The sequence below is a fragment of the Monodelphis domestica genome, chromosome 1 (assembly GCF_027887165.1).
Source record: "Monodelphis domestica isolate mMonDom1 chromosome 1, mMonDom1.pri, whole genome shotgun sequence".
NCBI lineage: Eukaryota > Metazoa > Chordata > Mammalia > Didelphimorphia > Didelphidae > Monodelphis > Monodelphis domestica.
In genome coordinates, this window is record NC_077227.1 from 599761360 (window position 1) to 599787478 (window position 26119).

At 42.3% G+C, this 26119-nt stretch overlaps 1 protein-coding gene across 1 annotated transcript in view; it reads left to right on the forward strand.

Annotated features, from left to right (window-relative positions):
• ASTL (astacin like metalloendopeptidase) overlaps positions 1–22948 on the forward strand; it is a 44942-nt gene extending 21994 nt beyond the window's left edge. The window contains exons 5-13 of the mRNA XM_056817767.1: positions 6118–6208; positions 8668–8785; positions 10278–10459; positions 11548–11629; positions 11819–11964; positions 15389–19825; positions 20798–20923; positions 22163–22290; positions 22787–22948. Coding sequence (XP_056673745.1) covers positions 6118–6208; positions 8668–8785; positions 10278–10459; positions 11548–11629; positions 11819–11964; positions 15389–19825; positions 20798–20923; positions 22163–22290; positions 22787–22927 — 5451 coding nt within the window. The 3' untranslated portion in view covers positions 22928–22948. The remainder of the gene's footprint in view (positions 1–6117; positions 6209–8667; positions 8786–10277; positions 10460–11547; positions 11630–11818; positions 11965–15388; positions 19826–20797; positions 20924–22162; positions 22291–22786) is intronic.
• Positions 22949–26119: the final 3171 nt, after the last annotated feature.

The window sequence follows — 26119 nt, forward strand, 5'->3', positions numbered from 1 at the left end:
GATTTGCATTTCTCTGGATTTGGAGCACTCTTTTATAGGTTGAAAATACTTGACAATTCTTTTGAGAACTGTTTGCTCATGTCCTTTGACTATCTATGGTGTAATAATCATTTGTTTTATTTATATTTATTAATTATTCATGCATTTTGGACCTCATTAGGAAAATTTGATATTTTTCCCCATTCAGCACTTCCCTTCTGAGTCTCAGTGCATTAATTTTGTCTGTGCAATTTTTGTTTCAAGTAATCAAAGTTATCTTTTGTAATTGCTTTGATCACTTGTTTGGTTAAGAGAACATCTCCTACCTATAACAGTGAGAGGTATATAATGTTTCTCTTCCAGTTAAAAAATAATATGATCTTTAGTATTAAGGTCACATATTTATTTATAATTTATTGTGAATTATGATATAAATTGTTGATGTAAGCTTAATTTTTGTCAGACTGCTTCTACTTTTCCCAGCAGTTTTTTTAATCAAATATGGAAAATTTCCCTAAATAATTTATATTTTCCACTTAATTGAACAGTGGGTTATTAAACTCTATTGTTTTTGACTCTCCATTATCTAATCTGTTCCATTGATCTTGTCTACTTTTTAACCAATACTTTTGATGATTGCTACTTTGTAACATAGTTTGAGGTTCTGGAAGCATATTCCCCTTTCATCCTTACTTTTTTTCATTGTTTCCTTTGATATCCTAGACTTTTGTTTTCTGTAATTTCTCTTAATGATGCATTATGGAGCTCCAAACAACTCCTTGCCAGCAAGGATATTTTGAATACCTTTTTGTATTCCCTAAAGTACCTCACTCAGTGCTTTTGTACTTTGAGTTGGGTTGCTTAACAGAATCTTAACTAGGCTAGGCAATTTCAGCTCTGCCCTAGGGCACAGAATTTAGAGGGCACTGACAGAAGTTATTCAAAAGCATAGAAGTAACAGAATTTAGAATCTATTTAGCAAGAATAATTAACTAATATGAAAAGTTACTAGACAGGTACCTCAATGAGCTCCTCTTCTCATTTCCTCAACTGAAGGCATGCTTCATGCCATTTGTCCCAACTACAAAAATTCCTAGCATTGACTCTGGTACCAAATAAATCTTGAAAAATTTTATTTAAATTATTTTGAATCTATATATAGCTTCATATTCTAGATCTCATCTAATTGGTCATAAAATAATTTTTAAGAGAGGAATGAGGCAAAGCACAACATCCCATAAAGTGAGCTACTGTCTATAGGAATTGTAATATGTGGTGCTCTCATACTAAAAAAAAATACTCATATCTCAGCAATAATTAAAAAATCTCAAAATTATGAAGTAATATTTATCTTTGAATCTTCATTTTCCCTCACAGAATCTGAGTTCAAAAAGATATTAGAGCCCTCTAGTCCCACTTATAATTGAATGAGAATCTTCTCTATGATGTAGTTAACTAGTAGTTATCCAACCTTTGCTCAAACCTCTTGTGAAGATGAACTCATCACCTACTGAGAAAATCCATTCTGTTTTTAGGTTTGTTAGAAAATTTTTTCCTAACAGGAAGTTTAATAGTTCCTCTTTACAACTTCTACCCATTTCTTCTAGTTTTGCCTTCTGGGGCTATTTGGGAAAACACCATCCATTCTTTCACATGACAACCTTCCATTAACTTGAAAGTCACTATCATGCCCTTTTTAAACCTCTTTTCCGGGTTAAACATCCCTACATCCATCAAATGACTCATGGAGTGATCATGAGGTTTGATCACCAGCCTAGTTGCCCTTCTCTAGATACTCTTTAATTTAGCAATGTTCTCCCTAAAATATGGTGACCAGAACTGAACACAATAGGCCAGGTCTGACCAAGGTAAAGTACAGCAAGGCTATCATCTCCCTCAATCTGGACATTTTACCTCTCTTAATGTCACCTTTTGGGTTGTGGATTGATTCAGTTTGAGCTTGTCATCCACTAAGATTCACAGATCTTTTCTCATAACAACTCTAGTCTAGTCATAGGTCCCCCATTATTATGGTGGCACAGTGGAAAGAGTGTTGGGTCTGCAGTCAGGAAGACCTGGGATCAAATTCATCCTCAGACACCCACCTAGCTATACAGCTCTGGGTAAGTCTTTTAAACTCTGTTTGTCTCAGTTTCCTCATTTGTCAAATGAGGATAAAAATAGGATTTTGTGAAGGATTGTCATGAAGATCAAATGAGATAATTAGCTTAATGTCTGGCACATAGCAAGTGCAATATAAATGTTAACATATATTTTTTATTTTACATTTGTCTCTATTAAATTTCCTCTTAGATTTAGCACAGCAGTCTAAGTTGCTATTCTTTTTGGATCATGACTTCCATCATTCAAAGTATTTAACTTCATTTCATCTAAAAATATGATAAGGAAGGCTTCTTTGTCACTGATAAATGTTGAGCAACATAAGGCCAAGGACAGATCCTTCAACTACTCCAGAGGAGATTTCCCTCCAGGTTGACATTTGATTATGGACGACTGCTTTTGGAATCTAGACATTCAAACAGTTTTGAATCCCCCAAACTACATAAGAATTCAGTCTAACACATTTTTGCCTTGTCTATAAGGATTACATGAGTGATTTTGTCTATTTTTTTGAAGTCTAGGAAAGTTCTATAATATTCTTCTGATCTACATTAGTCTAATAATCTTATCAAAAAAGGAAATAAGATTAGTTTGGCCTGCTTATACTTGAGAAAGCCATATTGCCTCAGTATTTAGAACTTCCTTTTCTAAATGCTCATAAAGCCATTCATTTTTTTTGTCCTATAATTTTACTAGGAATAGAAGTCAAGTGCATCAGCTTATTGCATTTTAATTTCTTGTGATCAATATTATTCATTTTATTTTTCTTTACCTATTCTATCTCTGGTTGTTAACCCTCCCAACTCCCCCACCCCCCAGCTATAAATGTGTAAGGTGCCTGAGTTGGTTCTTTTATAAAAATTTTCATGGTATGAGTTTTAATATTTAGATCATGCATCCATTTTGAGCTTATTATGGTATAAGGTGTTGGTCTAAGTCTAATTTCTGCCAAACCGTCTTTCATTTTGCCAGCATTACATGTCCAATAGGGAGTCCTTCCCCAAGTTATTTGTGTTCTTGGTTTTGTTTAATACCAGATTATTTCGTTCAATTATTTCTTTATCTGATCTATTAACCCACTTAATTACTATTTTTTAACCTTGAACCAAGTAGTTTGATCATTACTACTTTATAGTATAATTTGAAATCTGGAAGTTCTATTTATCCTCTATTCTTTCCATTTAAAAATGTTTTCCCTTGACACTCTAGATTTAGTTCCTCCAAATGAATTTTTGTTATTATTTTGTCTAGCTCTATAAAATATCCCCATGGCAGTTTAATTGGAATTTAGCTTGGGTTTTCAACTTCCTGTTAATTGTTATCTTTTATCCTTCCTGTCCAAAGATCATTCTCCTTGGCAGAGAGACCAGAAGTTTTCTAGTTCTGTATTCTGTAGTTTGCTGTCCTTCTATCTACCCTGAGAAAGGGTGTCATCTCTTTTTTGTTTTTACTTTTGTCTTCAACATTGTCTCAAAAAATTTTATTTTTAAGTCCCCTCCCTGCCACATCTTTAACATTCCTTGCCAGCCTTAGCTTGTTCTGAGCTTTACAATCCCTGACAGGAGTCCTCTAGGACCATTTTTTTCTTTTGTCTTCATTCTCTACTACCTGTCCTTGCTTCCATCTTCTATGTATGTCTTATAAAACAAAAACAACAAAAAAATAAACCCTGAGGTGGCTGAGATTGATTCCTATCCAGATTGATTCCCTTTTCACTTTCATTGGAATTGCTCACCTCTTCAGAGTTTCATTTTTGAGACTGACTCTATCTCTCTTGGGTGTGCTTTTCATTTGAATTCTTGCCCACTTTTATGCCCTCTCAAAGCTTTGTTGTTGTTTTTGCAAATCAATCATTTTACCTTAATCTCTTGTGGACCGCCTCTTACCTTTCTGGTAACAGTGCATAACTTTTAAGCAAAGTTAATTGACACAGTGATCCTATTTGGCAGTGTATAGGGCTTTCCACATTTGTAGTTTGGGTTGACTTTCCCTGAAAGTTAATCTAAGGCCCATATACAAATTCTCTCTCTGACCCTCTTGACAACTGTTCTTCCCAAATCTAGGATGTATGCTAAGTCATACACAGCTGTCCTCTCTTTCTCTGTCACAAATTTTAAAGTAGGTGGTTGCTTCCCTTTTAGATTTCGATCTTTGGGGCAGCTAGATGGCTCAGTAGATTGAGGGCCAGTTCTAGAGATGGGAGGTCTTGGGTTCAAATCTGACCTCAAACACTTCCTATCTGTGGAACCCTAAGCAAATCCCTTAACACCCAATTGCCTAGCTCTTACTGCTCTTCTGCTTTGGAACCAAGACTTGGGATTGATTGTGAGTGGGATATAAAGAATGGTATGGTTTTGGAGAAAGAAAACCAGCTTAGTTTGGAGCTCAGAGTCTGATGGGCTTTGTGGGAACTTCTATTCATGTATTGAATGCCTATTAGGTACATGGCATGATGCTGGGTCTTGAAAGAAGACATAAGGATATAGTAGGGCATAATGGGGCTTACTTGAAGGTCCTTGGCATGGTTAATTCTAAGCAAAATTGTGTAATTTTAAGAATTTTTCTTTCATGACCTTTGTTTTCCCTTTCTATATTGCTTTCTCATCTCCTAGCTTCTCCCTCTTCATAACCCCCCTTCTCCAAAAGATTTCTTATTAATTGTTTAAAACACTTCAAAACTTAAATCGAGGACTTACCTCTCAAGCTCTTTTGCATTTTGAACCATTTCTAATTGCAATATTCTCCTAAATGCATTTCCTACCTCAAACTTTTTTTCTTCATTCCATTTTTCATGCAGCTTACTAAAGTGATATTGTCTAAGTAAAAGTCTTCTCTTATACTCTCAAACTCCAATGGCTCGACATTGCCTCTGAGAAAACATAAAATTATCTGCTTGATTTTTAAAGTCCTTTATAACCTAGCTCCAACCTGTATTTCCAGCCTCATTATACTTTAAATGCTTTCCTCCCTTTCTTTCTTTCCTTCCTCCCTTTCTTTCTTTCCTTCCTCCCTTTCTTTCCTTCCTTCCTCCCTTTCTTTCCTCCCTTCCTTTCCTCCCTTTCTTTCCTCCCTTCCTCCCTTTCTTTCCTCCCTTTCTTTCCTCCCTTCCTCCCCTCCCTTCCTCCCTTCCTTCTTCTCTCCCTTTCTCTCTCCCTCTTCTTTTTTCTGTGTCTCTGTGTCTGTCTGTTTGTCTCTCCCTCATATGATACTACATCACCATTACTCAGTCTTTGTACTGGTCATCTCCCATGCTTGCCATCCATCTGGATTCCCCATTGAAACCTCTTCTCATTGACCCCAGGACAAACCAGAACTAACCTTACCAGAAAACTAAGGAGATATTTACCAACCTCAGGGGCTTGATGGGAATGTGGGGTGGAACACCTAATATTGAATACCTGGGTAATTAGTCTTGTGCTAGGTTCTGTAGGGTGATTAAAAGATTCCATCTCAAAGAATTCCTTGCTTCTTTCAGGAAGTGCAAGTACTATATTTGCAATATAGTCTTTATTTCTTCCTCCTTAAACCCTCAATTTTTAGTGCCCTCTTTCTTCAAACTACCTTGTAATTATTCTGTATATGCGTGTTCTCTCTCTAGATAGAATGCAAGCTCCTTAAGAGATAGGGATGTTTGCTCTTTGCCTTTGAATCCCAAGTGCCTAGCTCAAAATTGGTACTTAAATGCATGTTGGTTGAGTGACAAGGCAGAAATGTAGAGAAAGGAAAGACTAATTGAAGTGATAAAGGCCATCTCTTCCTTCTTTTCATCATATACACTCAAAAGTAGCTTAGTAGGGTCAATCTTGGATACCTGGATTTTCTCTGATGACTTTGTTCCTGTCTGTGACTACCCACTTTCTAGACTTTCTGTTTAAAGAGCACTTGGCTTGCCATAGTTGAACTAGAGTAGCAAATAAATTATTTGGGTGTTCCTAGGACGCTGAAGAGAGGTAGTGGTGGGAGACAACATGAAAATGTAGAGGCTTAGTGTATTATTTTCTCTTATTCCATCCTCAGAGACCCTTCCAGCTGTTTTCTGCTGCCAATTTCAAATGGCCCAAGAAGAATGGAATTGTAGAGATCCCATATATTTTCTCCAGCAAATATGGTGAGCAGAGGCAATGGGAGAAAGTTATTGGGCTTCTCCCTGGTGGAGTGGTGTGGGCCACAAGCTAGAGAAATAATAAAAAGTTTGTGACTATTTTTCTTACCTTCTTTGGAACATTCTTGGGTCTCCCTTATTTTGTGTCTGATGCTTGGTGTTTTATTTTTGTCTACTCTTTCCAATTAATTCTCTGTTCACCTGGGCCTCTTCCTTCACAGTATCACTAAGGACTTTCCTCTAACTGTCCCTAGTTATAGTTCTTCCAGAAGCTTCTCTTGGCCTTGAGGAGCTTAAAAAAAATTAGAATTATGGAAAGTTAGAATTGGAAGGGGCTTGCAGCTAGTCTGGTTCTCCCATTTTATAAATAATAAGTTGAATGACAGAATCAGGCTAGAATCCAACATGATCAAAATTAATAGGGATAATGTAATGGCATGCATCGAAGTTAGAAAAAATAAATTAATATTAAAAGCATAGTATATCAAATGTTGTACTAGAGTCAGCTTGGACTGGCTCTTGTGCACCTAGTGTTAAATTTTCAATGTAAGTATTTAGCCCTTGGAAACTGACAAATGCTCCAAATCAAGAGTTGATTTATTCCTTTGTGTTTTTTTAAAACCCCTAACATGTGTCTTAGAATCAATACTATATACTGGTTTTGAGGCATAAAAGCAGTAAGGGGTAGGCAATGGGGGTTAAGTGACTTGCCTAGGGTCACACAGCTAAGAGTCTGGGGACAGATTCAAACCCAGGACCTCCAACCTCTAGGCCTGGGTCTCAATCTACTGAGCTACCTAGCTGCCACCTGAAATTCATTTTTTTCTCTCTTTTGAACCTTTACATTCTGTCTTAGAATGAATGTTGTGTATTGTTTCCAAGGCAGAAGAGAAGTAAGGGCTAGGCAAAGGGGTTTAAATGATTTGCCCAGAGTCACCCAGCTAGGGTGTGTCTGAGGCCAGATTTGAACACAGGACCTCTTGACTCAAGGCCTGGTGGTCTATCCACTGAGCAATCAAACTGTCCCAATTTATTCTTTGTTGATTTTCTACAGTTAAGAAAGTAAAGGATAAAATGTTAACAATGCAGATTAAACATAAAAGTTTGTGTGAACATTTTTTTGAGAGCTGGTTATTAAACGTTTACTACATATTTAAGTATAGCTTAGTGTAGCTTAATGGCAGTTCATGTGAAAGACTCAAGGGTTTTAGCTGATACCATGCTCAATATGAGCCAACAGTGGGACTTAAATTTCTCCTTGGTCTACTTTCTTTGTCCTTTGTCAATTCATATATCTTCCCATGCTTTTTGATGTTTCTTACATTTTTTGGTTGAAGGACTCAATATTTTAAGTGAAGGCATCAAAGTCTTAGACTGTATTAATAGGATAATAGTGTTCAGGAAGGTAATAGTCTCACTTAAATGGTTTGATCAAAGCAAGATAGCACAGTGGGCAGAACCCTGGGCTTGGAATCAGGAAGACTCATCTTCATGAGTTCAAATCTGGTCTTAGAAACTTAATAGCTGTGTGTGACTCTGGGCAAGCCACTTAACCCTGTTTGCCTCAGTTTCCTCATCTGTAAAATGCCCTGGAGAAGGTAATTATAAACCATTCCAGTATCTTTGACAAGAAAACTTCAAAAGGGGGGGGTCATAGAGTCTGATGTAGCTGAAAGAACCCCAAAACAATGGTCTAATCATATTTGGGTACCAGAACTGGGTGTTCATTCTGGATGCTATGTCTTAAGAAGGACATATCTAAAATATTCAGAGGACAATTGCTGGAATGGTGAAAAATCTGGATGCCATGCAACAGAGAAGGATTGAAGGAACTAGAGAGGATAACCTAGAGAAGAGATGTAGGGAGTCATGATGTCTGTATTTGGTATATGAAGAGTTCTCAATGGAAAGAGGGCTCTGGTTAGCCTCAGAGGACAAAACTAGTATAATAAGTAGAAGCAAGGTAGATTTCAACTTTGTATTAGGAAGACCTTATGAAGAAGAGCTGTCTACAATTAGAATGGGTTCTCTCAGAAAGCAATAAGTTCTCTATCACTAGTAGTGTTCTAGCACAATTTGGGTGACAATCTGTCATGACTGTTGAAGAGAGATTTTAAAATCAGGAGATTGGACTAGATGACCTCTGGGATTACCTTTAATTTGGGGACTTTATGATGCTAAGTCCTAGAGGATTCTGACTTGCCCAAGACTATGGAGCTAGTTAACCAATATACTCTGATTCCTAGGTGGTTGTCCTTTTCCTATTCCATTCTACCCTTCCCTAAAATACCATTTGGGGAAGTTTGTCTTCTCTGAGAATTTGGGTTAACTAGGGTTATCTAAAAAGATATGGGACAGGAGAGGGCTTGGGCATTTGCAGTGAAGGTAACAGCCAGATGTTGGGTCCTTCATCTTTTTGGTGGAGACACTGAAGATGATTCACTTGTATGTGGTCTCCCCTCCAGATCAGCCCAGCCAGGAAGTCATTCTGAAGGCTTTTGCTGACTTTGAGCACCTCACTTGTATTAGGTTTGTTCCTCGGACAAAGCAGAAGGACTTTGTTTCCATCATTCCTATGTCTGGGTAAGTACCTCTGTACTACTGGTGGGCAGGGCTGGGAGGCAGACAACCCAGCCTAGCATCTGTTCTTTTTCCGTCTGGTTCCATTCCTCCCAAACCTTTCTGTGGAGTGGATGGGATTTGTGAGCAATAATCTTAATGGTTAGGTCTATAGTCTTTCCTACTCTCCTCGATCTGTCTGGTGGCATGAGTGCCCAGGCTGCCCTTGTTGGGGGGTAGTTTCAGAAAGAGGTCTTGGGAGAAATAGTAATAAGAATTGGAATCCCAATTTCAGATCCCTTGGAACCACAGGAATCAGCTGGAAGGGACCTAGTCCAACTTCCTGCTTGGTAGATAATTTGCCTACATAAGATTCCTGGGAAATGCTCAGTCTAAGTTGTAGAAGGTTCACTCCCTTATGATAAATCATTGAATTTCTCTAAACCTTGGTATTGGTGTCAGAAACTGGGGAAGTACAAATTATATTCTTCCCACCCCACCATCCACTTCTACAAATACATTCTCACCCAACCAGCTAAGGTTATTATGCAAACCTGAGGCAGCTGAAGCTCTGAGTGGTCCATCATAGCAGATGCTGAATAGCAGCCCAGACCTTGGTCATTGGCAATAAGAATGGGACCCCATGAAATAGCCTCTCTTTGAAAGAACTGCAAAAGGCAAGGGGAAAGTGGTCCCCTGACTCCGAAGAAGATGGTAACCTTTGAACAGCATAGGCAGAAGCAAGATGGCGGGGAAGGCAGTGGTGTTATGGCCTGTGGCTCAATCGATCTGGTAGTGGTGATGCTGTCCGGCAGAAAGATAATGGGAAAACATTGTGCCCTGGCACAGACAACACTGACACAATGACCTTGTAAGTATTGCAAACAGCAGCTTTGATGGCACCTGTAGTGAGATGGAGAAGTCAGCAGGAATCTAATTTGCAGGCATTGGCAGCTTTGGATAGTAGTGTGGACCCAGGCCTGCTGTGGGAAGGCCCCAAAGGTGGCCCCTGGCACAGTGGTGGGGCAGAATGTAGGCCTGGAGGCCTGCATCCAGAAGCATGAATCCCAGCCATCCCCATGCATGACAAATGGATTAGGTCCATGTAGACCGTTTATGCCTTTTTTTTTTAAACCTTTACCTTCTGTCTTAGAATCAATATTAAGATAAGGGTTAGGCAGTGGGGGCTAAGTGACTTGCCCAGGGTCATCCAGTTAGGAAGTGTCTCAGGCCAGATTTGAACCTGGAACCCTCCCTCTCTGGGCCTGGCTCTCTATCTTCTGAGCCATCCAGCTGCTCCTTCTTTATGCCCTTTTGATGATGATCTCTCAGCATTGTTTCAAGGATGAAGTGTGGGCTTTGTGCTATGAAGCTGTTCTCTCTTTTGGATAGCTCTAATGAAGACATTCTCCCATAGATTGTTCTTCTCTTATTTTTGGCAATTTTCCCCTCTTCTACCTGGGATTCTTTGGTACTCAGGCATTGAGGGAGGTGCCCACTCTGCTTCTTCCTATAGGTGCTTCTCCAGTGTGGGACACAGTGGCGGGATGCAAGTGACCTCTCTGGCCCCCTTCTGCCTCCAGAAAGGCAAAGGCATTGTGCTCCACGAGCTCATGCATGTGCTGGGATTCTGGCATGAGCACTCCCGGGCTGATCGAGACCGCTATATTCACGTGTCCTGGAAAGAGATCCGGCCAGGTGAGTCCCACTGCCACGGGTCACTGGAGGCATATACTTAGCCAGGTGGGAGAGAGCTTAAATATCAGCTTGGAGAGGAGCAACCAATGGAAAGGGAGCAGCAGCAAAGGGGTGCACCCCAGAAGCTCTTCTTGGGGTCCCAGGGAGCTTGCCTGGCCTGCTTTTGTGGGTTTTTTGCTTCAGGGAATAAGCCCTGCTGTCCATTTCCCAGCACACAGCTAAGGAGCTCTAATTGCTGCCCCTGCCTGTCTCAGTGGGCTACTCTGGTCAGGATGACCTCTCCTCTTTTCTCTGGCCGACATCTAAGCCAGGCTCATGCTTAATTGGGTTGTGCGTGTCTCCCTAGAGAGACATATTTTTTTAAATAAAATATCTCTTGTTATAATCAATTTGACAAACATTAATAAACACAATATTTACATGCACAAAGAACAGAAAAAAGAAGAGAATCAACAAAACTATAATCTTTTATGCATACAGTTTGGTTCTTTAAAAGTATACATTTTATTTAACATGGCAGTTCCAACCTTGTCTGCTAATCAGTGTCCCCTTCTGAACATCCTTCTATTGACATTCTTTTCCTTCTCTTTGGTGTTATCCCTATTTTCTCTTTCCATAATTAATATGAAAGCCATCAGGGGGCAGAGAGGTGGCTCAGTGAACTGAGAGTCAGGTCTAGAGACTACCACTACTATTATCCTCCTCCTCCTCCTCCTCCTCCCAGTACTACTACTACTATGCTACTACACCACCATGGGCACCACTGCCACTATCTACTACTACTACTAGTACTATAGTAGACCTATGACTACTACTGTGACCACTACTATTACTACAACATACTAGTGTAGTAGTAATAGAGGGCCACTCATATGGTTGGATTAACCCTAAGACTTAACCGGGATGGCTAGGGGGATCTACAATCTGCCTTTGTTGCTATTTCCTCATATTAAGTCCTTTCTCCACTGTCTCCGATATGGATACCCAGTTGCCTGGGCTTCTAGAAAGAAGTGGTACTTGAGACCACGAGCCAGTGCTAAGGACACAGGAAGGGGAGGATCTGATTCTATCTCTCGTTTGGCTTTCAGGCTTTGAAATCAACTTCATCAAATCTCAGAACACCAACATGCTGGTGCCTTATGACTACACGTCAGTGATGCACTATGGGAGGTGAGGATTCCTCAGTTTTCATAATTCATCCCTTGGTTTTAATAATCTCAGGCAGCTTCTATCTCTATCCAAACTTCCTCCCTTGGAGGTGTCTGGCTATGTAATGGAAGCTTTACTTCCCTCCGGGCCACTGATCATAACCAGGCTGTTTTGTCTCTCTGGTCCTATTTACTCACATGGGACTCTCAGATATGCTTTTAGCAAGAACGGTAACACCACCATTGTGCCACTGGCTGGACCGGACATCCCCATTGGTCAGCGATGGAACCTAAGCACTTCAGACATCATTCGGGTCAATAGACTTTATGAATGCAGCCAGACCATGAAAGATCCAGGTAAGACAGGGGAACGAGAGAGAGAGAGAGAGAGAGAGAGAGAGAGAGAGATGAGTAGGTGGCTAGTGCCCACAATTAGATGGAAAGAATGGAGGGCAACAGGGTCATTCATCATTCTGTGGAAGGGTGGAAGAGTTAGGAGAAATGGAGCCAGACTGAGAAGGTCATCTAGATCTTTGAGGTCATCTAGATCAACCCATCCTAATACAGGGATTCCTTCTCCAGCACCTTGGAAGGTAGTTTCTGCTTGAACACATAAGGTAGTGAGGTGCTCCTTAAATGACTTCAAAGATAGCCCACTCTCTCCTTATGTTGTTAATGTTAAAAAAATTCTTCCAAACCCTTATCTCCCTTCAATGTCTACTCTCACATCCAATGGATTTTCATAGTTATATGTATCACTATACATCTTGGCATAATCATTTTTCCTCCCCATCATTATAACAATCTACTTTGTTGAAAGGGGGACTTTCTTTTGCTATATTCCAGGCACAAATCCCACTATTTTCAAAGGATCATAGCTTTAGAGCATATTTCTATCACCGTGTTAAGATCCCAAGTAAAGTTTCACATTTAAAAAAATGCATCTAGCACTGGATACTAGGTATCCAATCTGGATTTGCATTTTTTAAAAACCCTTACGTTGTGTTTTAAAATCCCCACTGTGCATTGGCTCCAAGGTAGGAGAGGGGTGAGGACAAGGCAAAGGGAGTTAAATGACTTGTCCAGGGTCACACAGTTGGGAATCATCTGAGGCCACATTTGAACCCAGGATCTTTCATCTTTAGGCCTGGCTCTCAATCCACTGATCTACCTAGCAGCTCCCCTGATTTATAGCTCCTTTGTTTTCTTCTGCATATTAGAGAATACCTCACTTATTCTTTCAGTTAAATGTGTCCTTCAGAGGTTCCAATTTTACAGTTGAATTTGGACATTTTTCTTCTCTCCCCCTGAATTTCAGTTTAAAGTGATTTTAATCAGGTTGCAGAGTCTTCTTGCCAAATACGGTTTCTACTATCTTTGTAAAAAAGGCACTTCATCCTTTGCCAAGGGCTTATCATTCTAGTATCATGAGCCACAAACCAGTAAATAAAATCCTACTAAGTACCACCTCTTTCACTCATCAGTTCACAGCCTCTTGGGAGCAGGTAGGGAACACATTGCTTCCAAGGCTGTCCGTGTTCCCCTCATTTGGTCAAAAATATGGAATTTGAGGCTTATGACAAATTGGAGCCTTGTGCCCCTCCCTTATCTAAATCACTCCATGTTTTGGTGCCAGCCTTTTAGTGCTTAGGGACACTGATGAAATGGGAAGATGGGACATATGGTGGGGCAGACTTGGCCTCATTCTTGGTCCAAGTATGAATTTCTGTCTGGTGTGGAGCTTACTGCTCACTGTTTTTCCAGCCTAGACTTCCAGGGGGAGCTCATTGCCTTAGAGATGAGAGTTGGTAACCAGAGATCTAATGCTCACTGATGAACAGTGAATGTCTTATATCTACCATGTCGTACCATGGCACGAGGCTCGGGGGCTATAGCATTCCTTGGTTCAAAAATATTTAGTGGCTCACTTGGATACTATATGAAATAATTTAATTTGATAGAGGAAAATGCCTTCCTTCCATGCAAACATCAAAATCATACAAGGGTCCTTAAAAGGGGACAAGTACAAAGGCAACTTTGTCCAATGATCTTCTGATTATTAATAGGAAATGAGGCATGTAATAGGGAGGCTGATGCTTGCCAGGGGAGGGTATACAACTCAGAGTCCAAATGGAAGGAGGATCCTCTATAGATGGTAGAATCTTTTGGGCATTTCTGTTTGCAGATGACATTCTGTTAGTTGAATTGATCCCTGGAGTATTTCAGAAGCTTCTGAAAATGCTCCAGTTACCCAAGAATTTGGGAGGAAATATTATGTGAAACACCTCATAGGATGATGTAGAGTTAATGGGCAACTTATAGAACTGGCATATCTATCTAATACACTTCAATAGACATTGTACTATAAGCATAAGAGATCAGGCTGGATTGCATTGGGGAAGTTGTATTAAGCTTTTCATGATTCCAAGCTTCCCTTTGAAACAGTGATATATCTTTTTATATTATTTTTTAAACTTTTGCCTTCTGTATTCAAAATAATATATTTCTTTTATACCCTTAGTAGTAAGGGCTAGGCAGCTAGGGTTAAGTGACTTGCCCAGAGTCGCACAGCTAAGAAATATCTGAGGCCAGATCTAAACCCTCAGCCTTCTGTTTTCAGGTCTGGCTCTCTATCCATCCTATCTAGTTGCATCACTGTTTTGTTTTTTCCTTTAGTGATGCCGTAGGACTGCAAATCATAGTCTATGATCTTTGTGAGTCATAGGGCAATGGAGAATATGGTGCCCGTGAATAGAATATATCATTTCTAATGAAGACTAGTGTAGGAGAAACAAAGGTGTCAAATTCGTGGCTTGTGGGCAAAACTCTCACCAGAACCAGCACAAAATGCAATTGGAAAATGTTTAGGAAAATAAATATACAACATAACATAATGGTAATTTGTGATTTTCTAAGTCAATATGGCCACAGGGATCCATTCCTATTTGACTCCTGGTATAAAGAGGATCAACAGAGCTACATGAAACCAGATCCACTTTGGAGGCAGAACAGTTACAAGAAGAGGGACTGGGCTAGAATGAAAGTTCAATGGGTATGCCAGAATACCTCTATGCCCTAGATCCATGTTGGCGAACCTATGACACGTGTTCTGGCATGTGCTGGTGGGGGTTGCTCCCCTCCCCCTCTCCATGAGTGCCTGAGGACATTTCTCACATGACCTGCCCCTCTGCCCAGCAGCCCAATGGGAGCACTTTCTCCCTCCCATGTCTGGGGTAAGGTGGGCGGCTCATATGCAGCGTGAGAGTTGCAGTTTGTGCACTTGGTCTCTAGCTGTCTCTAAAAGGTTCACCATCACTGCCTTAGGTTATATTGAGTAATACCTAGCAATTTTGGTACCTGGAGCAAAGCACAGGAAATATGATTGCAAATCAATTTTGTAATCTATGAAGGGTAGGAAACTAAAAGATTTAAGCAACTTGCCCAAGGGTGACATAGGGTGTGTGTAAGAGGCAGGATTTGAGCCCAGGCCTTCATGACTTTGAGGCCATTTCTCAATCCTCTGTTTATGCTGCCTCTATTAAAAGAATTAAGAAATAGTTTAAACATATCCAGTTGAGCTAGAGGGAGGAGGTAGTTATCAAAGTGGTTCCTTGTTGCTGAAAAATTTGGGGCCCCTTTACATTTTTATTCCTGGAGGAGAAAACATCAGTTGCCTCACTCTAGTTAAAGCTGTTCCTTGGGTCTTGCTTGACTCCCATCCTCACATTATTGTTCTATTGCAAAGTCTTTAAAATGTGTCTTTCTCCTTATTCTGTTTTAGGGTTCCACAGTGAGAATAATTGGAGTCACCAAAACATGGGGGTTATGGACTTCATTGTCCCAGATGAAATGAAGCTATCTCCTACTGAATCCTCTTTGGAGACAGACTCATCCCTGAAAGCGGTGAGCCACCCAGAGGCAGGAAATAGGGTGTCTCCTGGTGGTTCTGACTCTGCCTACAGTGGCTTTCCTGGGGCGAAAAAGGTGGTAAAAAATATTTGGCCCACTTGGATTACCTCAGAATCTTCTCCTGAAGCTGCCCCGCTGCCAGATTTAGTCTCCCCCTCTAAAGAAGTCCCTCAGGAGTCCATGAAGAATATATCTATTAGCTTAAATAACACAGAAACAACTCAGCTTCTGAATGAACCAGTATCAGGCACTTCTGTCCATCTCCTCAAAATTCTTCCCAGAGGGACAATGGCCAGTTTTCCAGAATCCAAGCATCTGCCTGAGATACATAACAGTATCCTAGAGGAAATGGGAGAGGCTGGTGGGCTGTCAAGCACCCCGGTACCTGGCAGGGGGGCCTGGCCTGAAGGCACAGTTCTCTTGCCTTCTGGGAATGCCTCCTTCTCCCTGGAATTCCAGAGCCCCAGCCCAGATTGGAAAGCTAGACTCAGGAACATTGTAGCAGACATTCACGCCTCTCACCCCAGGTTTGGCAGCATCCCGGGGCAACCTCATGGATGCCAACTGTGTGGCCAGAAGGAAATAGACTGGGCTTCTACTGCTGTAGATGTAGCCCTGCCAAGTGGAGAGGAAGGGTTGCTTTGGCGCCTGCTGAAGGCCTTAACCATGGTATCAGCCTCTAGGAATTTGCCAACCATCAGAGCACGGGGTCCAGGGACTAGGAATCAAGTCTTTGCTGCAGAACTGAATGGAAATAATGCTCCATCTAAGACTATGGGCACGGTATTCCCTGCCCATGGGACACACAACCAAGAGGCCCCTGAAGAGCTAGCCCAGACCCTGGGAGGAAGGAAGGAGGAAGGAAGAACAGAAGCAGATTCCAAAAAGAGAGAAAAACTTCTAAAACTGTTAGCCTTTGGAGATGCAACCAGTGTTCCATATGTACCGGCCAGGCATAAGCCCTCCCCAAGCATTGGCCAGAGTAGTACCTGGCCCAGATGGAGATCTAGACCTAGAAACCAGCTGAGCCAAGAGAAAGCTATTCTACAACAGCCCAGGAGGGACAACTCCTCCGGGGGTCATGTGGCAACAGATCTCTCTGGGGTGTTCTCTCCATTCAACAGGTCCAACCTAGGTTGGGCATTAAGCAGGTCTCTGTCTCCAAGAGGAGGAATTCCTGCTCTGAGGAGGGTCCCTTGGGCAGGATCAGGAAACCCAGTAACTGGAAACTTGGGAGTAGCCGGTAACTTTAGAGAGGAATTTGGAAGTGCCCCTTACGCTCTCCCAGTGGAAAAGGCTCCATTTATTTCTCCAGAAAAGAAGCTTCCTTCTCTAGAGAATCAGGCCACCGAAGGTGAATGGGGGCTTCTATTCGCCCCGCCAAGGACCATCAGTCAGACTCCTAGCCCCATGGCTCCTTCCCTGTTATTAAAGCCTCAGACTAATAAGATTCTAGCTCAGATAAAGTCATCTCTGCTGGCTGCCAGCACCCAGACCTCTTACCTGACCCATCCGATGGAAGATATGACAAGTAACCATTTTATTTTTCCTGTTTCTTCAAGAAAAAAACAATACCTGGGAACAGAGACTCCAGATGAGACTTTTCAGAGGTCTGTAGGAGCTCACTCTGAGGTCAAGACCACCACAGTGGATGGAAAGGAAGTGAGACAAGCTGCTTCTCCTTCCACTGTGGGGTCAGCATTTCCTGAAAGGGAAGTGGCCAGCCCTGCTGTCTCTATAAATTCAATCTGGTCCCTGGAGGATTCTGGGAACCAAAAGCCACATCCTCCTGGAAGAATCAAACAGGGGGGCCTGAGAGTAGCTGGAAAGAAATGGATTTCTTCCTTTGCCCCTCTCAGGAGATGTCCCTCTGGAGGGATCCAGCTTTTCCTAGGGGGATTGATGATTCCCCTGCTTCCTGTGGAACCTGAGAGAATCCCAAGGGAATATAAATCCAAGGGAACTTTGACTCTCCTGGCTCTAGGGGTGGAGAGAAAGGTACCATCCTTTCTTTCCTGGATCTCCAACTCCAGCAATGTCACACTGGGGCATCTCATGTCTCCTCCCCAATTTCTAGAGGATCCTCAGAGCCAAACTTTTTTCCTTGCTGAGGCCAAATCAGAAATCCCCAGGCACCAGAGGGTTCTTGATCCCAAGTTTGCTGAGGCAGGAATTGTGCTTTTAAAAAGCCCATCTGGCCTCTTGAGTCTGGTGCCCCTTTGGGAGTGCTGGAGCCTCAGCAAAGTCAGAGAATCAGCCTATTTTCCAGAACCAGAAGCCCTGGAAAGGAAATATCGCTCTGCCTTAGTTGAGAATCCCTCCTCAGCTATGGAAGCCATGGACCTGCCCTCACAGGCCCTTAAGACTCAAACCCCTTTCCTGGACCTATTACATGAAGACAAAGGGAAGGGCCAATTTGGAATTAGGTCTGTTCCTTTGATTCAGACAAAGGCAGGAATGGCCCATTCAGTGAAGGATGAAGTAACACAGATCCTGGAGGAGGAAAATAGAACCTCAAAGGGCCTGGGAGGCAGAGACCCTAAACTCTCTCCCTTGAGGCTGGGCTTTCATGGTGATATTCTGCCCTCGAGTAAGCCTTCCTGGAGGCCTAATACCTTCCAGGGGATATCTGATGTCAAGAGTCTGCTAGGTCTGGAGACTCAAACCAGTAAATGGGCCAGAGGGACACTTTCTCTCTTGGCTACCTCAAGAAGGGGGACAGAGTCAGTGAGAGGTACTTGGACAACAACCCTCCATGGTGAGCCCAAGTTGAATGAAGAGCTCCCACAGGGCAGATTCAAAATTCAAGCTGGCCCCAGATTGCCCTCGCTTTCCCTGCCTGAGCCTGTGATGGAGCCCCAGGTTACTGACATCCCTTTTCTGTGGGAACCTCACACCAAGAAGGGCAGAGGAGAGAGAAAGCCACATTCCCTAAGCCCTTCGAAGGCTGGACATGGCAACATGCCTTTGACAGACTACAACTCTGGGGAGCCATTTAGTGAGAACATACTCCACCACCATATGGCTTGGGTGGGGAGGCAGGGGGTCCAAGGTAGGTCTTCTGCTGCTGAAGAACATAGCAGCCAGTTCCTCTCACATGGAAGTCTCCCAACTGTAGGGAGGGAAGCTGTGTCCAAGTCCCTCACCACTCTTCGAGGGGAGAGAGAGGCTGAGGAAGTCACAAATAGGGTAGGGAAAAGTAGGAACCTGGCTGTGTCCTCTGCTGTCAATTCTGAAAAAACCAAGTCTGCCTTAAGCTGGTTTCATTTTGTCAACCTATCCTTTCCTCTGGAAAGGCTGGATCAGAGTCTAACGTCTAGAAAGACTTGGTCAAGAGTCCCTGGTTCCCAAGGAGAGAAAGGGGAACTGGCTTCTTTTCCCTCAGTGGGTATCACTTCATCTTTAGGCATAACTTCCAAATTTAACACAAAGTCTTTTCCCCCTTCTTCTCCCCCTTTCTTCTCCTTTCTCCCTCTTTCCCAGCACCTGGCCTTCACTAAGATTGCTAAATTGTCCACAGCTGCTTCAGTAGGAAGACAAGCAACCACCCAAGGGAGCAAACAGGACTTTCCCTTCCAGAAAAGTGACTTGGTTCAGGGTCTAGGAAAAGCTAACATTGATAAACCTCAGACCCCTCAGCAGCTCTGGTCCTGTGACCAGGCAGAGCAGGGAAGGGGCTGTGCCCAGAAACAAGGAGGCCCTGATTCTGGGGAGCCATCGGGGAACTTCAGCCCTCAGGGTCCAGTACTGGGCTCCTTACCCCTTGCAGGCTGGTCAGAGCCTGGTTCTTTGGTGAAACTTAGAGCCCAAAGGCAAAACTATGAGCTGCAGGTTCCAGCTGGGCATTCTTGGCTCTGTCTTGATGGAGACTGCTTGAAGGTCATTTTGCAAGACTTAGTGTCTTCCCAAGACCTTGGGACCACTAGTGTGGAAAGCCTACTGGCTAGAGTCCTTTCCTTTAGGCTAAAGCCTCTCCAGATGGGAGTGGCAGGCACTGTCCCCACCAAAGAGGAACAGATGGGACTTGGGTCTCTGCAGCTGCCACCCCATGCAGAATCCTTTCATCCAGATGGGTCCACACAGTCCCCAATCATGGGGCCTCATGCTATGGATAAACTGTCCTGGACACCCGCCCCTCCCCAGAACAGGATAGACTCTTGGCTCTCTGACTGGTTCTGTGACTTTGAGACAGACTTGTGTGGGTGGCAGCAGAATGGGACTGGGGCTGACTGGGTGCTTGCTCAAGACCAGAACAGTTACTCCTGGAGTGGCAGCCTCCCTTTGGACAGTCCTTGTCATTTTCCTGGAGGTAAGTAGATTTGGGGACTACAGTCAGGCTGTTATAAGTGATCATGTATCCCTGAAGGAAACCAGACACTTAATATCATCCGATTCATTCTTTCTCTTGGCAAACTTCTTATCAGTGAAAACCTGTGTTTAGTGGGCAGATAGACATCTATTGGTAGAAAGAACACTGGGTTCAGAAGACCTGGGTCCAAGCCCTAACTCTGAAAATAGGTGTTCCACTGGATAAGACACAACTTGGCCTCAGTTTACTAATTTATAAAATGGGGATTATATTTGTTCAGCCTTTCCCACAGGATTGCCAAGATCAAATGATGTGACAGATATATATAGTGCTTTAAGGTTTACAAAGCACTTTTTATAAATGACAAATTTCCTTTCCCTACATAGGGGAGGAGGTGGATATGGCAAGGTCAATAAAGACTGCAATGAGTCTCGATCATCTTTCTGAATGTTCCCTTCAAATGAGACCCCCCCCCCATTTCTTTCCATTCAATAATACCATTTGTTAAGCCCACAAAGTACAAAGGCTTGTGTTTAGTGCTGGGGACAATACCAAGAAAATGATATTTGAATCTAACCAGAGACCTTTGCTGCCTTTTCTTTCCTTCTTACAAGTAGAAGGCAATTAGGCTCTGAGAAAAGTTGTCCATTTTACAGTTGAGGAAACTGGAGGTTCAGAAAAGGTTAGGTATCATGTTCAAGTTGATATCACTAGTCACTGGAACCCAGGTGTCTGAGCTCCAACTCTAGTGCTTTTTAAACTTTAGTTGTCAATGCATGTTTCTTTACTTACAAAATGAGATTAAGAACAGAAGATTTCCAGAATCGTTTTTAGTGTGTTGATATCTCGGGACTTTGTTGTGGCTGCCCCATGGTGAGTACAAATCTGAAAATTTTTAGTACCAGAGATTCTCAGTCTTTAAAGTTGAATTTCTCTGTCCCTCCCTCCCCCATGTCTTCTTCTGCACCCCAGGAAACCATCTGTCTCTGCAGAACCAAGCTTCTTCACAAATAATCCCCAAAGCGGTTCTGATTAGCCCAGTGTTGTATGGAGCCAGATGGATTCGGTTTTGGTACAGTCCCCTGCAGCCTGGCATGGGTAGGTGTCACATGTAGCCAATGGGCTTTGGTTGCAAGGTTCTGAGGGCCCACATGGCTGGGTCCTTCAAGGGGTATGTTTGGGTTGAGTTCTTCCATCTTTCTGGATTGGGGTGCACTTAGTGGAGATCCAGTCGATTAGCTGGCTGCTACCTGGGCCTTTGTGAAGATTACCATCTTGCCAGTGCTCTGAGATGGATTCACTAATGTCTGGATTCTGTCTGGAATGTAGCAACCATTTGAAAGCTGAGACTCTTCCCACCCTTCTCCTCGGGAAGGGAGTATCTATTTCATCTGACTCTACTCGTTTTCAGAGGGACCCCAGATGTTGGACAGCTCCAATCACTGTGTGCCACTCAGGACATCCTTCTAGGGATAATGTCTAGAAAGGAGATAACATATAGAAAATACATATGTGCACTCTTAAAGTGCTACATAATGATTATTAGGAGTAAAAGATTTCATGCATATGAAAGTATGATATAAATGCCAGAGTAATAGACAGATGTATATACACAGAATCTATTTCATATATCAATATCAGTCAGAGATTATATATTTTTATACATGTGTCACATGCACTTATACATCCAACATACATGTATATTGTGTACATGTGTCTTGGTCTATTCTACTTCATGGAATAAGGAGGAAGAAACAATTGGCATATATAGTATATATGATAGCAAGAGGTATAGAGTATACATACATATATGCATATTTTATATATGCACGCAATATACAGGGCAATATAATGTGCATATATTTTATAGACACATAAATATATGTATGTGTTATATTTTATACACACATAAAATATAAAGGATGCCTACAAACATGTATTTGTACTCTAGATTTGTTGATGTTTTATGTATGTAAGCACGCACACTCTCTCCTTTTCTCTTATTCTATGAAATAGAATGGGCAACTAGGTGGCTGAGTAGATGGAGAACAGGGAGGTCCTAGGTTCAAATTTGACCTCAGATACTTCCTAGCTATGTGACCCTATGCAAGTCACTCAAGCCCAATTGTCTAGCTCTTACTTAGTATCAATTCTAAGACAGAAGGTAAGGGTTTAAAAAAAAAAGAAATAGAATGGCCAAAAATTGACCCAGAAACATTTAGAATCTAAGATTATAGAATGAACGGAACCATTCCAAACTTGGATTCCTCTAAAGCGTATAATCGCTAAGAGTTCATAATTCTGATCTCCTTCCAAGGGGGTGGGTTTCTTTGACAGGAACCATTAGTGTCTATGTCTACTCTCGGGCTCAATTTGGGTGGCATCTACTCTGGTCCAGTGTGGGGCATAGAAACGCATCCTGGAGCTGGGTGGAACTGAAGCTTTGGCCATCACGGAAGATACAGGTCAGTATTTCACTCTCTATTGGTGGGAATCTATGGACATAGACTCTGGAACTTCAGTCTCCAAAGTACTGGGACCTTTGGGATACTAAAAAATGGTCCACCATTTTGTTGGAGGTGGTGTATTGGGCCATTTAGGAATAAATGATTCAAAAAGAAGAGGATAATTAAGCATGTTGTCTAAGGGAATATTCAGTAGGAGGTAAAAAACCAACTGGGTACATATTTTGAACTCTTGAATTTATTTATCTATTTTCCAGCCTGATTAGATTTAGAGTTTAGCAGTAAAGTACAAAGAGAATATAGATTCCTTTAACTATAAACACACCTGATGATCTCAAGGGTACCTATTATTCTTTAAGAATGTTTGGTACCATTTAAGAGAAGAGGACAAAAGAGATAGAAGAGGAAAAAGGACTTTGAAATGTAGTCCAACATAATTGATTCTGAGACTTCTCTACTAAGGCCTTGAATATTCTTTCTCTGTACCTCTCTACAGGTGATGGTAGAGGGAGTTCAAGGCCCAGAAGATGGTGCTCATGTGAGCATTGATAACCTTTCTGTCTCTAGCCACCAATGGCCAAAGGGGGAAACCAAGCTTCTTTGCCATTCTTTTCAAGATTCCCTAAATAAAACTTGAATTAATAAAGAAGTTTTGAGCTGTCATGTTTGAGTTTCAGTATTTTTTTTAACATTTACCTCCCATCTTAGAGTCAATACTGCGTATTGGTTTTAAGGCAGAAGAGCAATAAGGGCTAGGCAATGGGGGTTAAGTGACTTGCCCAGGGTCACACAGCTGGGAATTGTCTGAAGTCAGATTCAAACCCAGGACTTCCCAGTCTCTAGGCCTGGCTCTCAATCCACTGAGCCACTGCCCCCAAAGTTTCAGTATTAAGGGGAATTTGCACATCAATTCAGTACACTTATTAAATACCTACTGTGGTCATAGGTACTGTGCTAAGCCTTGAGAATACAGAACCAAGATAGTTTATGCCCACAAGGAATTTACATTCTATTGGTGGGCTATGGGGTTCTATGTAAAATTGAGATAATTTGAGGCTAGATAGTTAGGATAGATTGTGGTAAGAGGGAAAGGAGACTGTAAATTAGAGGTGAGGTGATGAGGGCCTTAACTAGGGGAGGTCCAGTGAGAGGTAGATTAGAAGAGATTGTAGAGGTAGAATCCTTGACACTTAATTTGGGGGATGTTGTTGAGTCATTTTAGTTGTGTCCAACCCTTTGGGACTCCATTTGAGGTTTTCTTGGCAAAGATGCTACAGTGGTTTGCCATTTTCTTCTCTGGCTCATTTTACAGATGAGGGAACTAAGGCAAAGAGAGTTAAATGGCTTGCTCAGGGTCATACAGCTAGTAAGTGTCTTAGTCTGGATTTGAACTAAGGTGTGTGAGTCTTTCTGATTCCAAGTCCAGTGCTCTTTCCACTGTACCACTTAGCAGCCCCAATTTGGAGTATGAAGGAGAGGAAATTCATGGCTGATCCTGAGATGATTAAGATGGTGGTGGCCTCCACAGGGGTAGAGGTTTGGTGGGTGCCCAGATTGCCCTACCTCCAGGAAAGGTAGTAACAGCAAGGTATTCTATTACCAAATCCTCCTACTCTTATTTATTTTGGCTGCTCATGGATGCAGTTGTTAGCTCCTTGTATTGGCTGAATAAACAGGCTTTGTGTTCCCTTCAGCATCAGCTGGAGGGAAAGTCTTGAGCTTTGCCCTGCAGGTCAAAGTACTCATTGGTGAATTTTGAGAAGAGGCTTTGCATCTGGTACTGCAGAATTACTGCCCATCTCTGCAGCTTTCTTAAATGATGTGACAGTAGGTGCATATGTGATAGTTTATAGATGCCCATGGGCCAGTGACCTTTTCCCATCTGTGAAAGGGGAATGTATTCTCGTGCTATGCTCGTGGGAGTGGTCATGGGTAAAATGTTTAGTAAACTTGGGCAGAATCTGTGATTCCCTTGGAATAGGAAACTCCCAGATGAGGAAATTACCTCCATTAATATAGGATAATACCTTTTCTGCAATTTATACTTCTCTACAGCAGGGAGAGGGACACCTAGGTGGTGTAGTAGATAGAGTGAGTGCCAGGCTTGAAGTCAGGAAGACTCCTTTTCATGAGTTCAAATCTAATCTTAGACCCTAGCTATGTGACCCTGGGTAAGTCATTTAACTATTTGCCTCAGTTGCCTTATCTGGAAAATGAGATAGAGAAGGAAATGGCAGGCCACTTCAGTATCTTTACCAAGAAAATCCCAAATGGGATCACAAAGAGTCAGGCATGACTGAATGGTAAGAAAAACAGCAGAGAAGTTAAATATCTTATCCGAGTCAGTCCTTCAGTCAGTATGTGGCAGAAGTGGGATTTTAATCCAGGTCCTCTTGTCTTTAAGGTCAGCTCTTTATCTATTTATTCAGCTTGCTTCTCGACTTGAAAGCCTTGTAGACACATTTGTTGACTTGAAAGCCTTGTAGACATATAAGCTAGGGAGCTCTTCTTTCATTGAGAGAAAAGGGATTTCTAGTGTGGACATTGGTGTTACAGCCTAGAAGGGAATCTAAAGGGAATGAGGTTCTTGTCCAGGTCCTGCTGTGAAATGTTCCTTTCTTCTTGGTGGATTAATGCCTAGTTCTACAAGGAGTGTCATGTTCTTGTCTCAGGCAGACATTACTGAGTGCCAGGAACTCGGACTAGACCACTCCAGGCTCCTGTTCGGTGTTCCGGATCAAGAGATTCGTACTTCAGCAGCTTTACCATCAGTTCGAAATCGATGACATTGGCAAGCCTAGTAATTCACAATTTTGGGGTCTTGGCCAAGTGACACAGAAGGGACCCCTCAAATCAACTCTACAAATCCAGTTGTTGTTGGGGGATAAGAGAGATTCCTGGTGTACATGAGCAGGCTTAGTAAGAAGATAGACTGAAGGCTTTTGATGGTGGTGGATGAGGATAGAAAGGAAGAAAGTCATCTGCTGGCTTCCTATTTTAACAAATTATCCTGCTAACTAGGTGCAAAGATGAATTGTTCTAGTTGCTAGAGTGTGGCTCTAGGGCACCACCTTCTGCCACTTTCCCCCAACTCCTAAGCCAAAGTTACAGCTTTCAGGACCAGGAACTCTCATCATTAGTGATCCTGGGGCTCAGGCTGAGCTGTGGAAAGGATAGTTGGGAACCCTGACAGGCTAAATACACTGGGAAGCTGGGACTGGGCTGAGGGATAGATGGAACCTGGGAAGGCTGTTAGGTCTGCGTGTGCATGTGTTTATGTGTTGGGGTTGGAGGTATCAAGTTAAAGATATTCTTTTAACTCTTCCCTTCCAGTCCATTAGTCTCTTGCACTGAGACCAAGATTCTCCCAGAGCTGTTTTAAAGTGTTTTTGCAGAGATTGCAGGGGACTACAGCTTCAGGGTGTTTCTCTCCCTCACCTATAAGGTGGTATGGGGGTGTGTGTGGAGTTAGTGAGTGAGTGTGATGTGGACCTTGTTTCTAGGAAAAGGGAAGGACAAAGAACTAATTTGCCTCATTAATTTTCTCCACCTTCCATTTGCAGCCACTGTTGGCCATGGGGTCACAAGGACACTGGATGGTGGGTCAGCCCTTTCTTCCCCTCTCTTTACTATTGATTGTTAGGGTTGTTTCTATGGGACTAGATCACTACACATCTTATTTCATTTGTCTTCAGACTGGGAACAGAGAGTATATTATTCAGACTCTTAAGGGAGAGAGCAGGAGGATCTGGATAAGAAGGGAAATTGAGTCATGAGTTGGGGAAGAGAGGAAGAAAGGTCACCACCCAGGGAAAATAAAAAAAGCCAG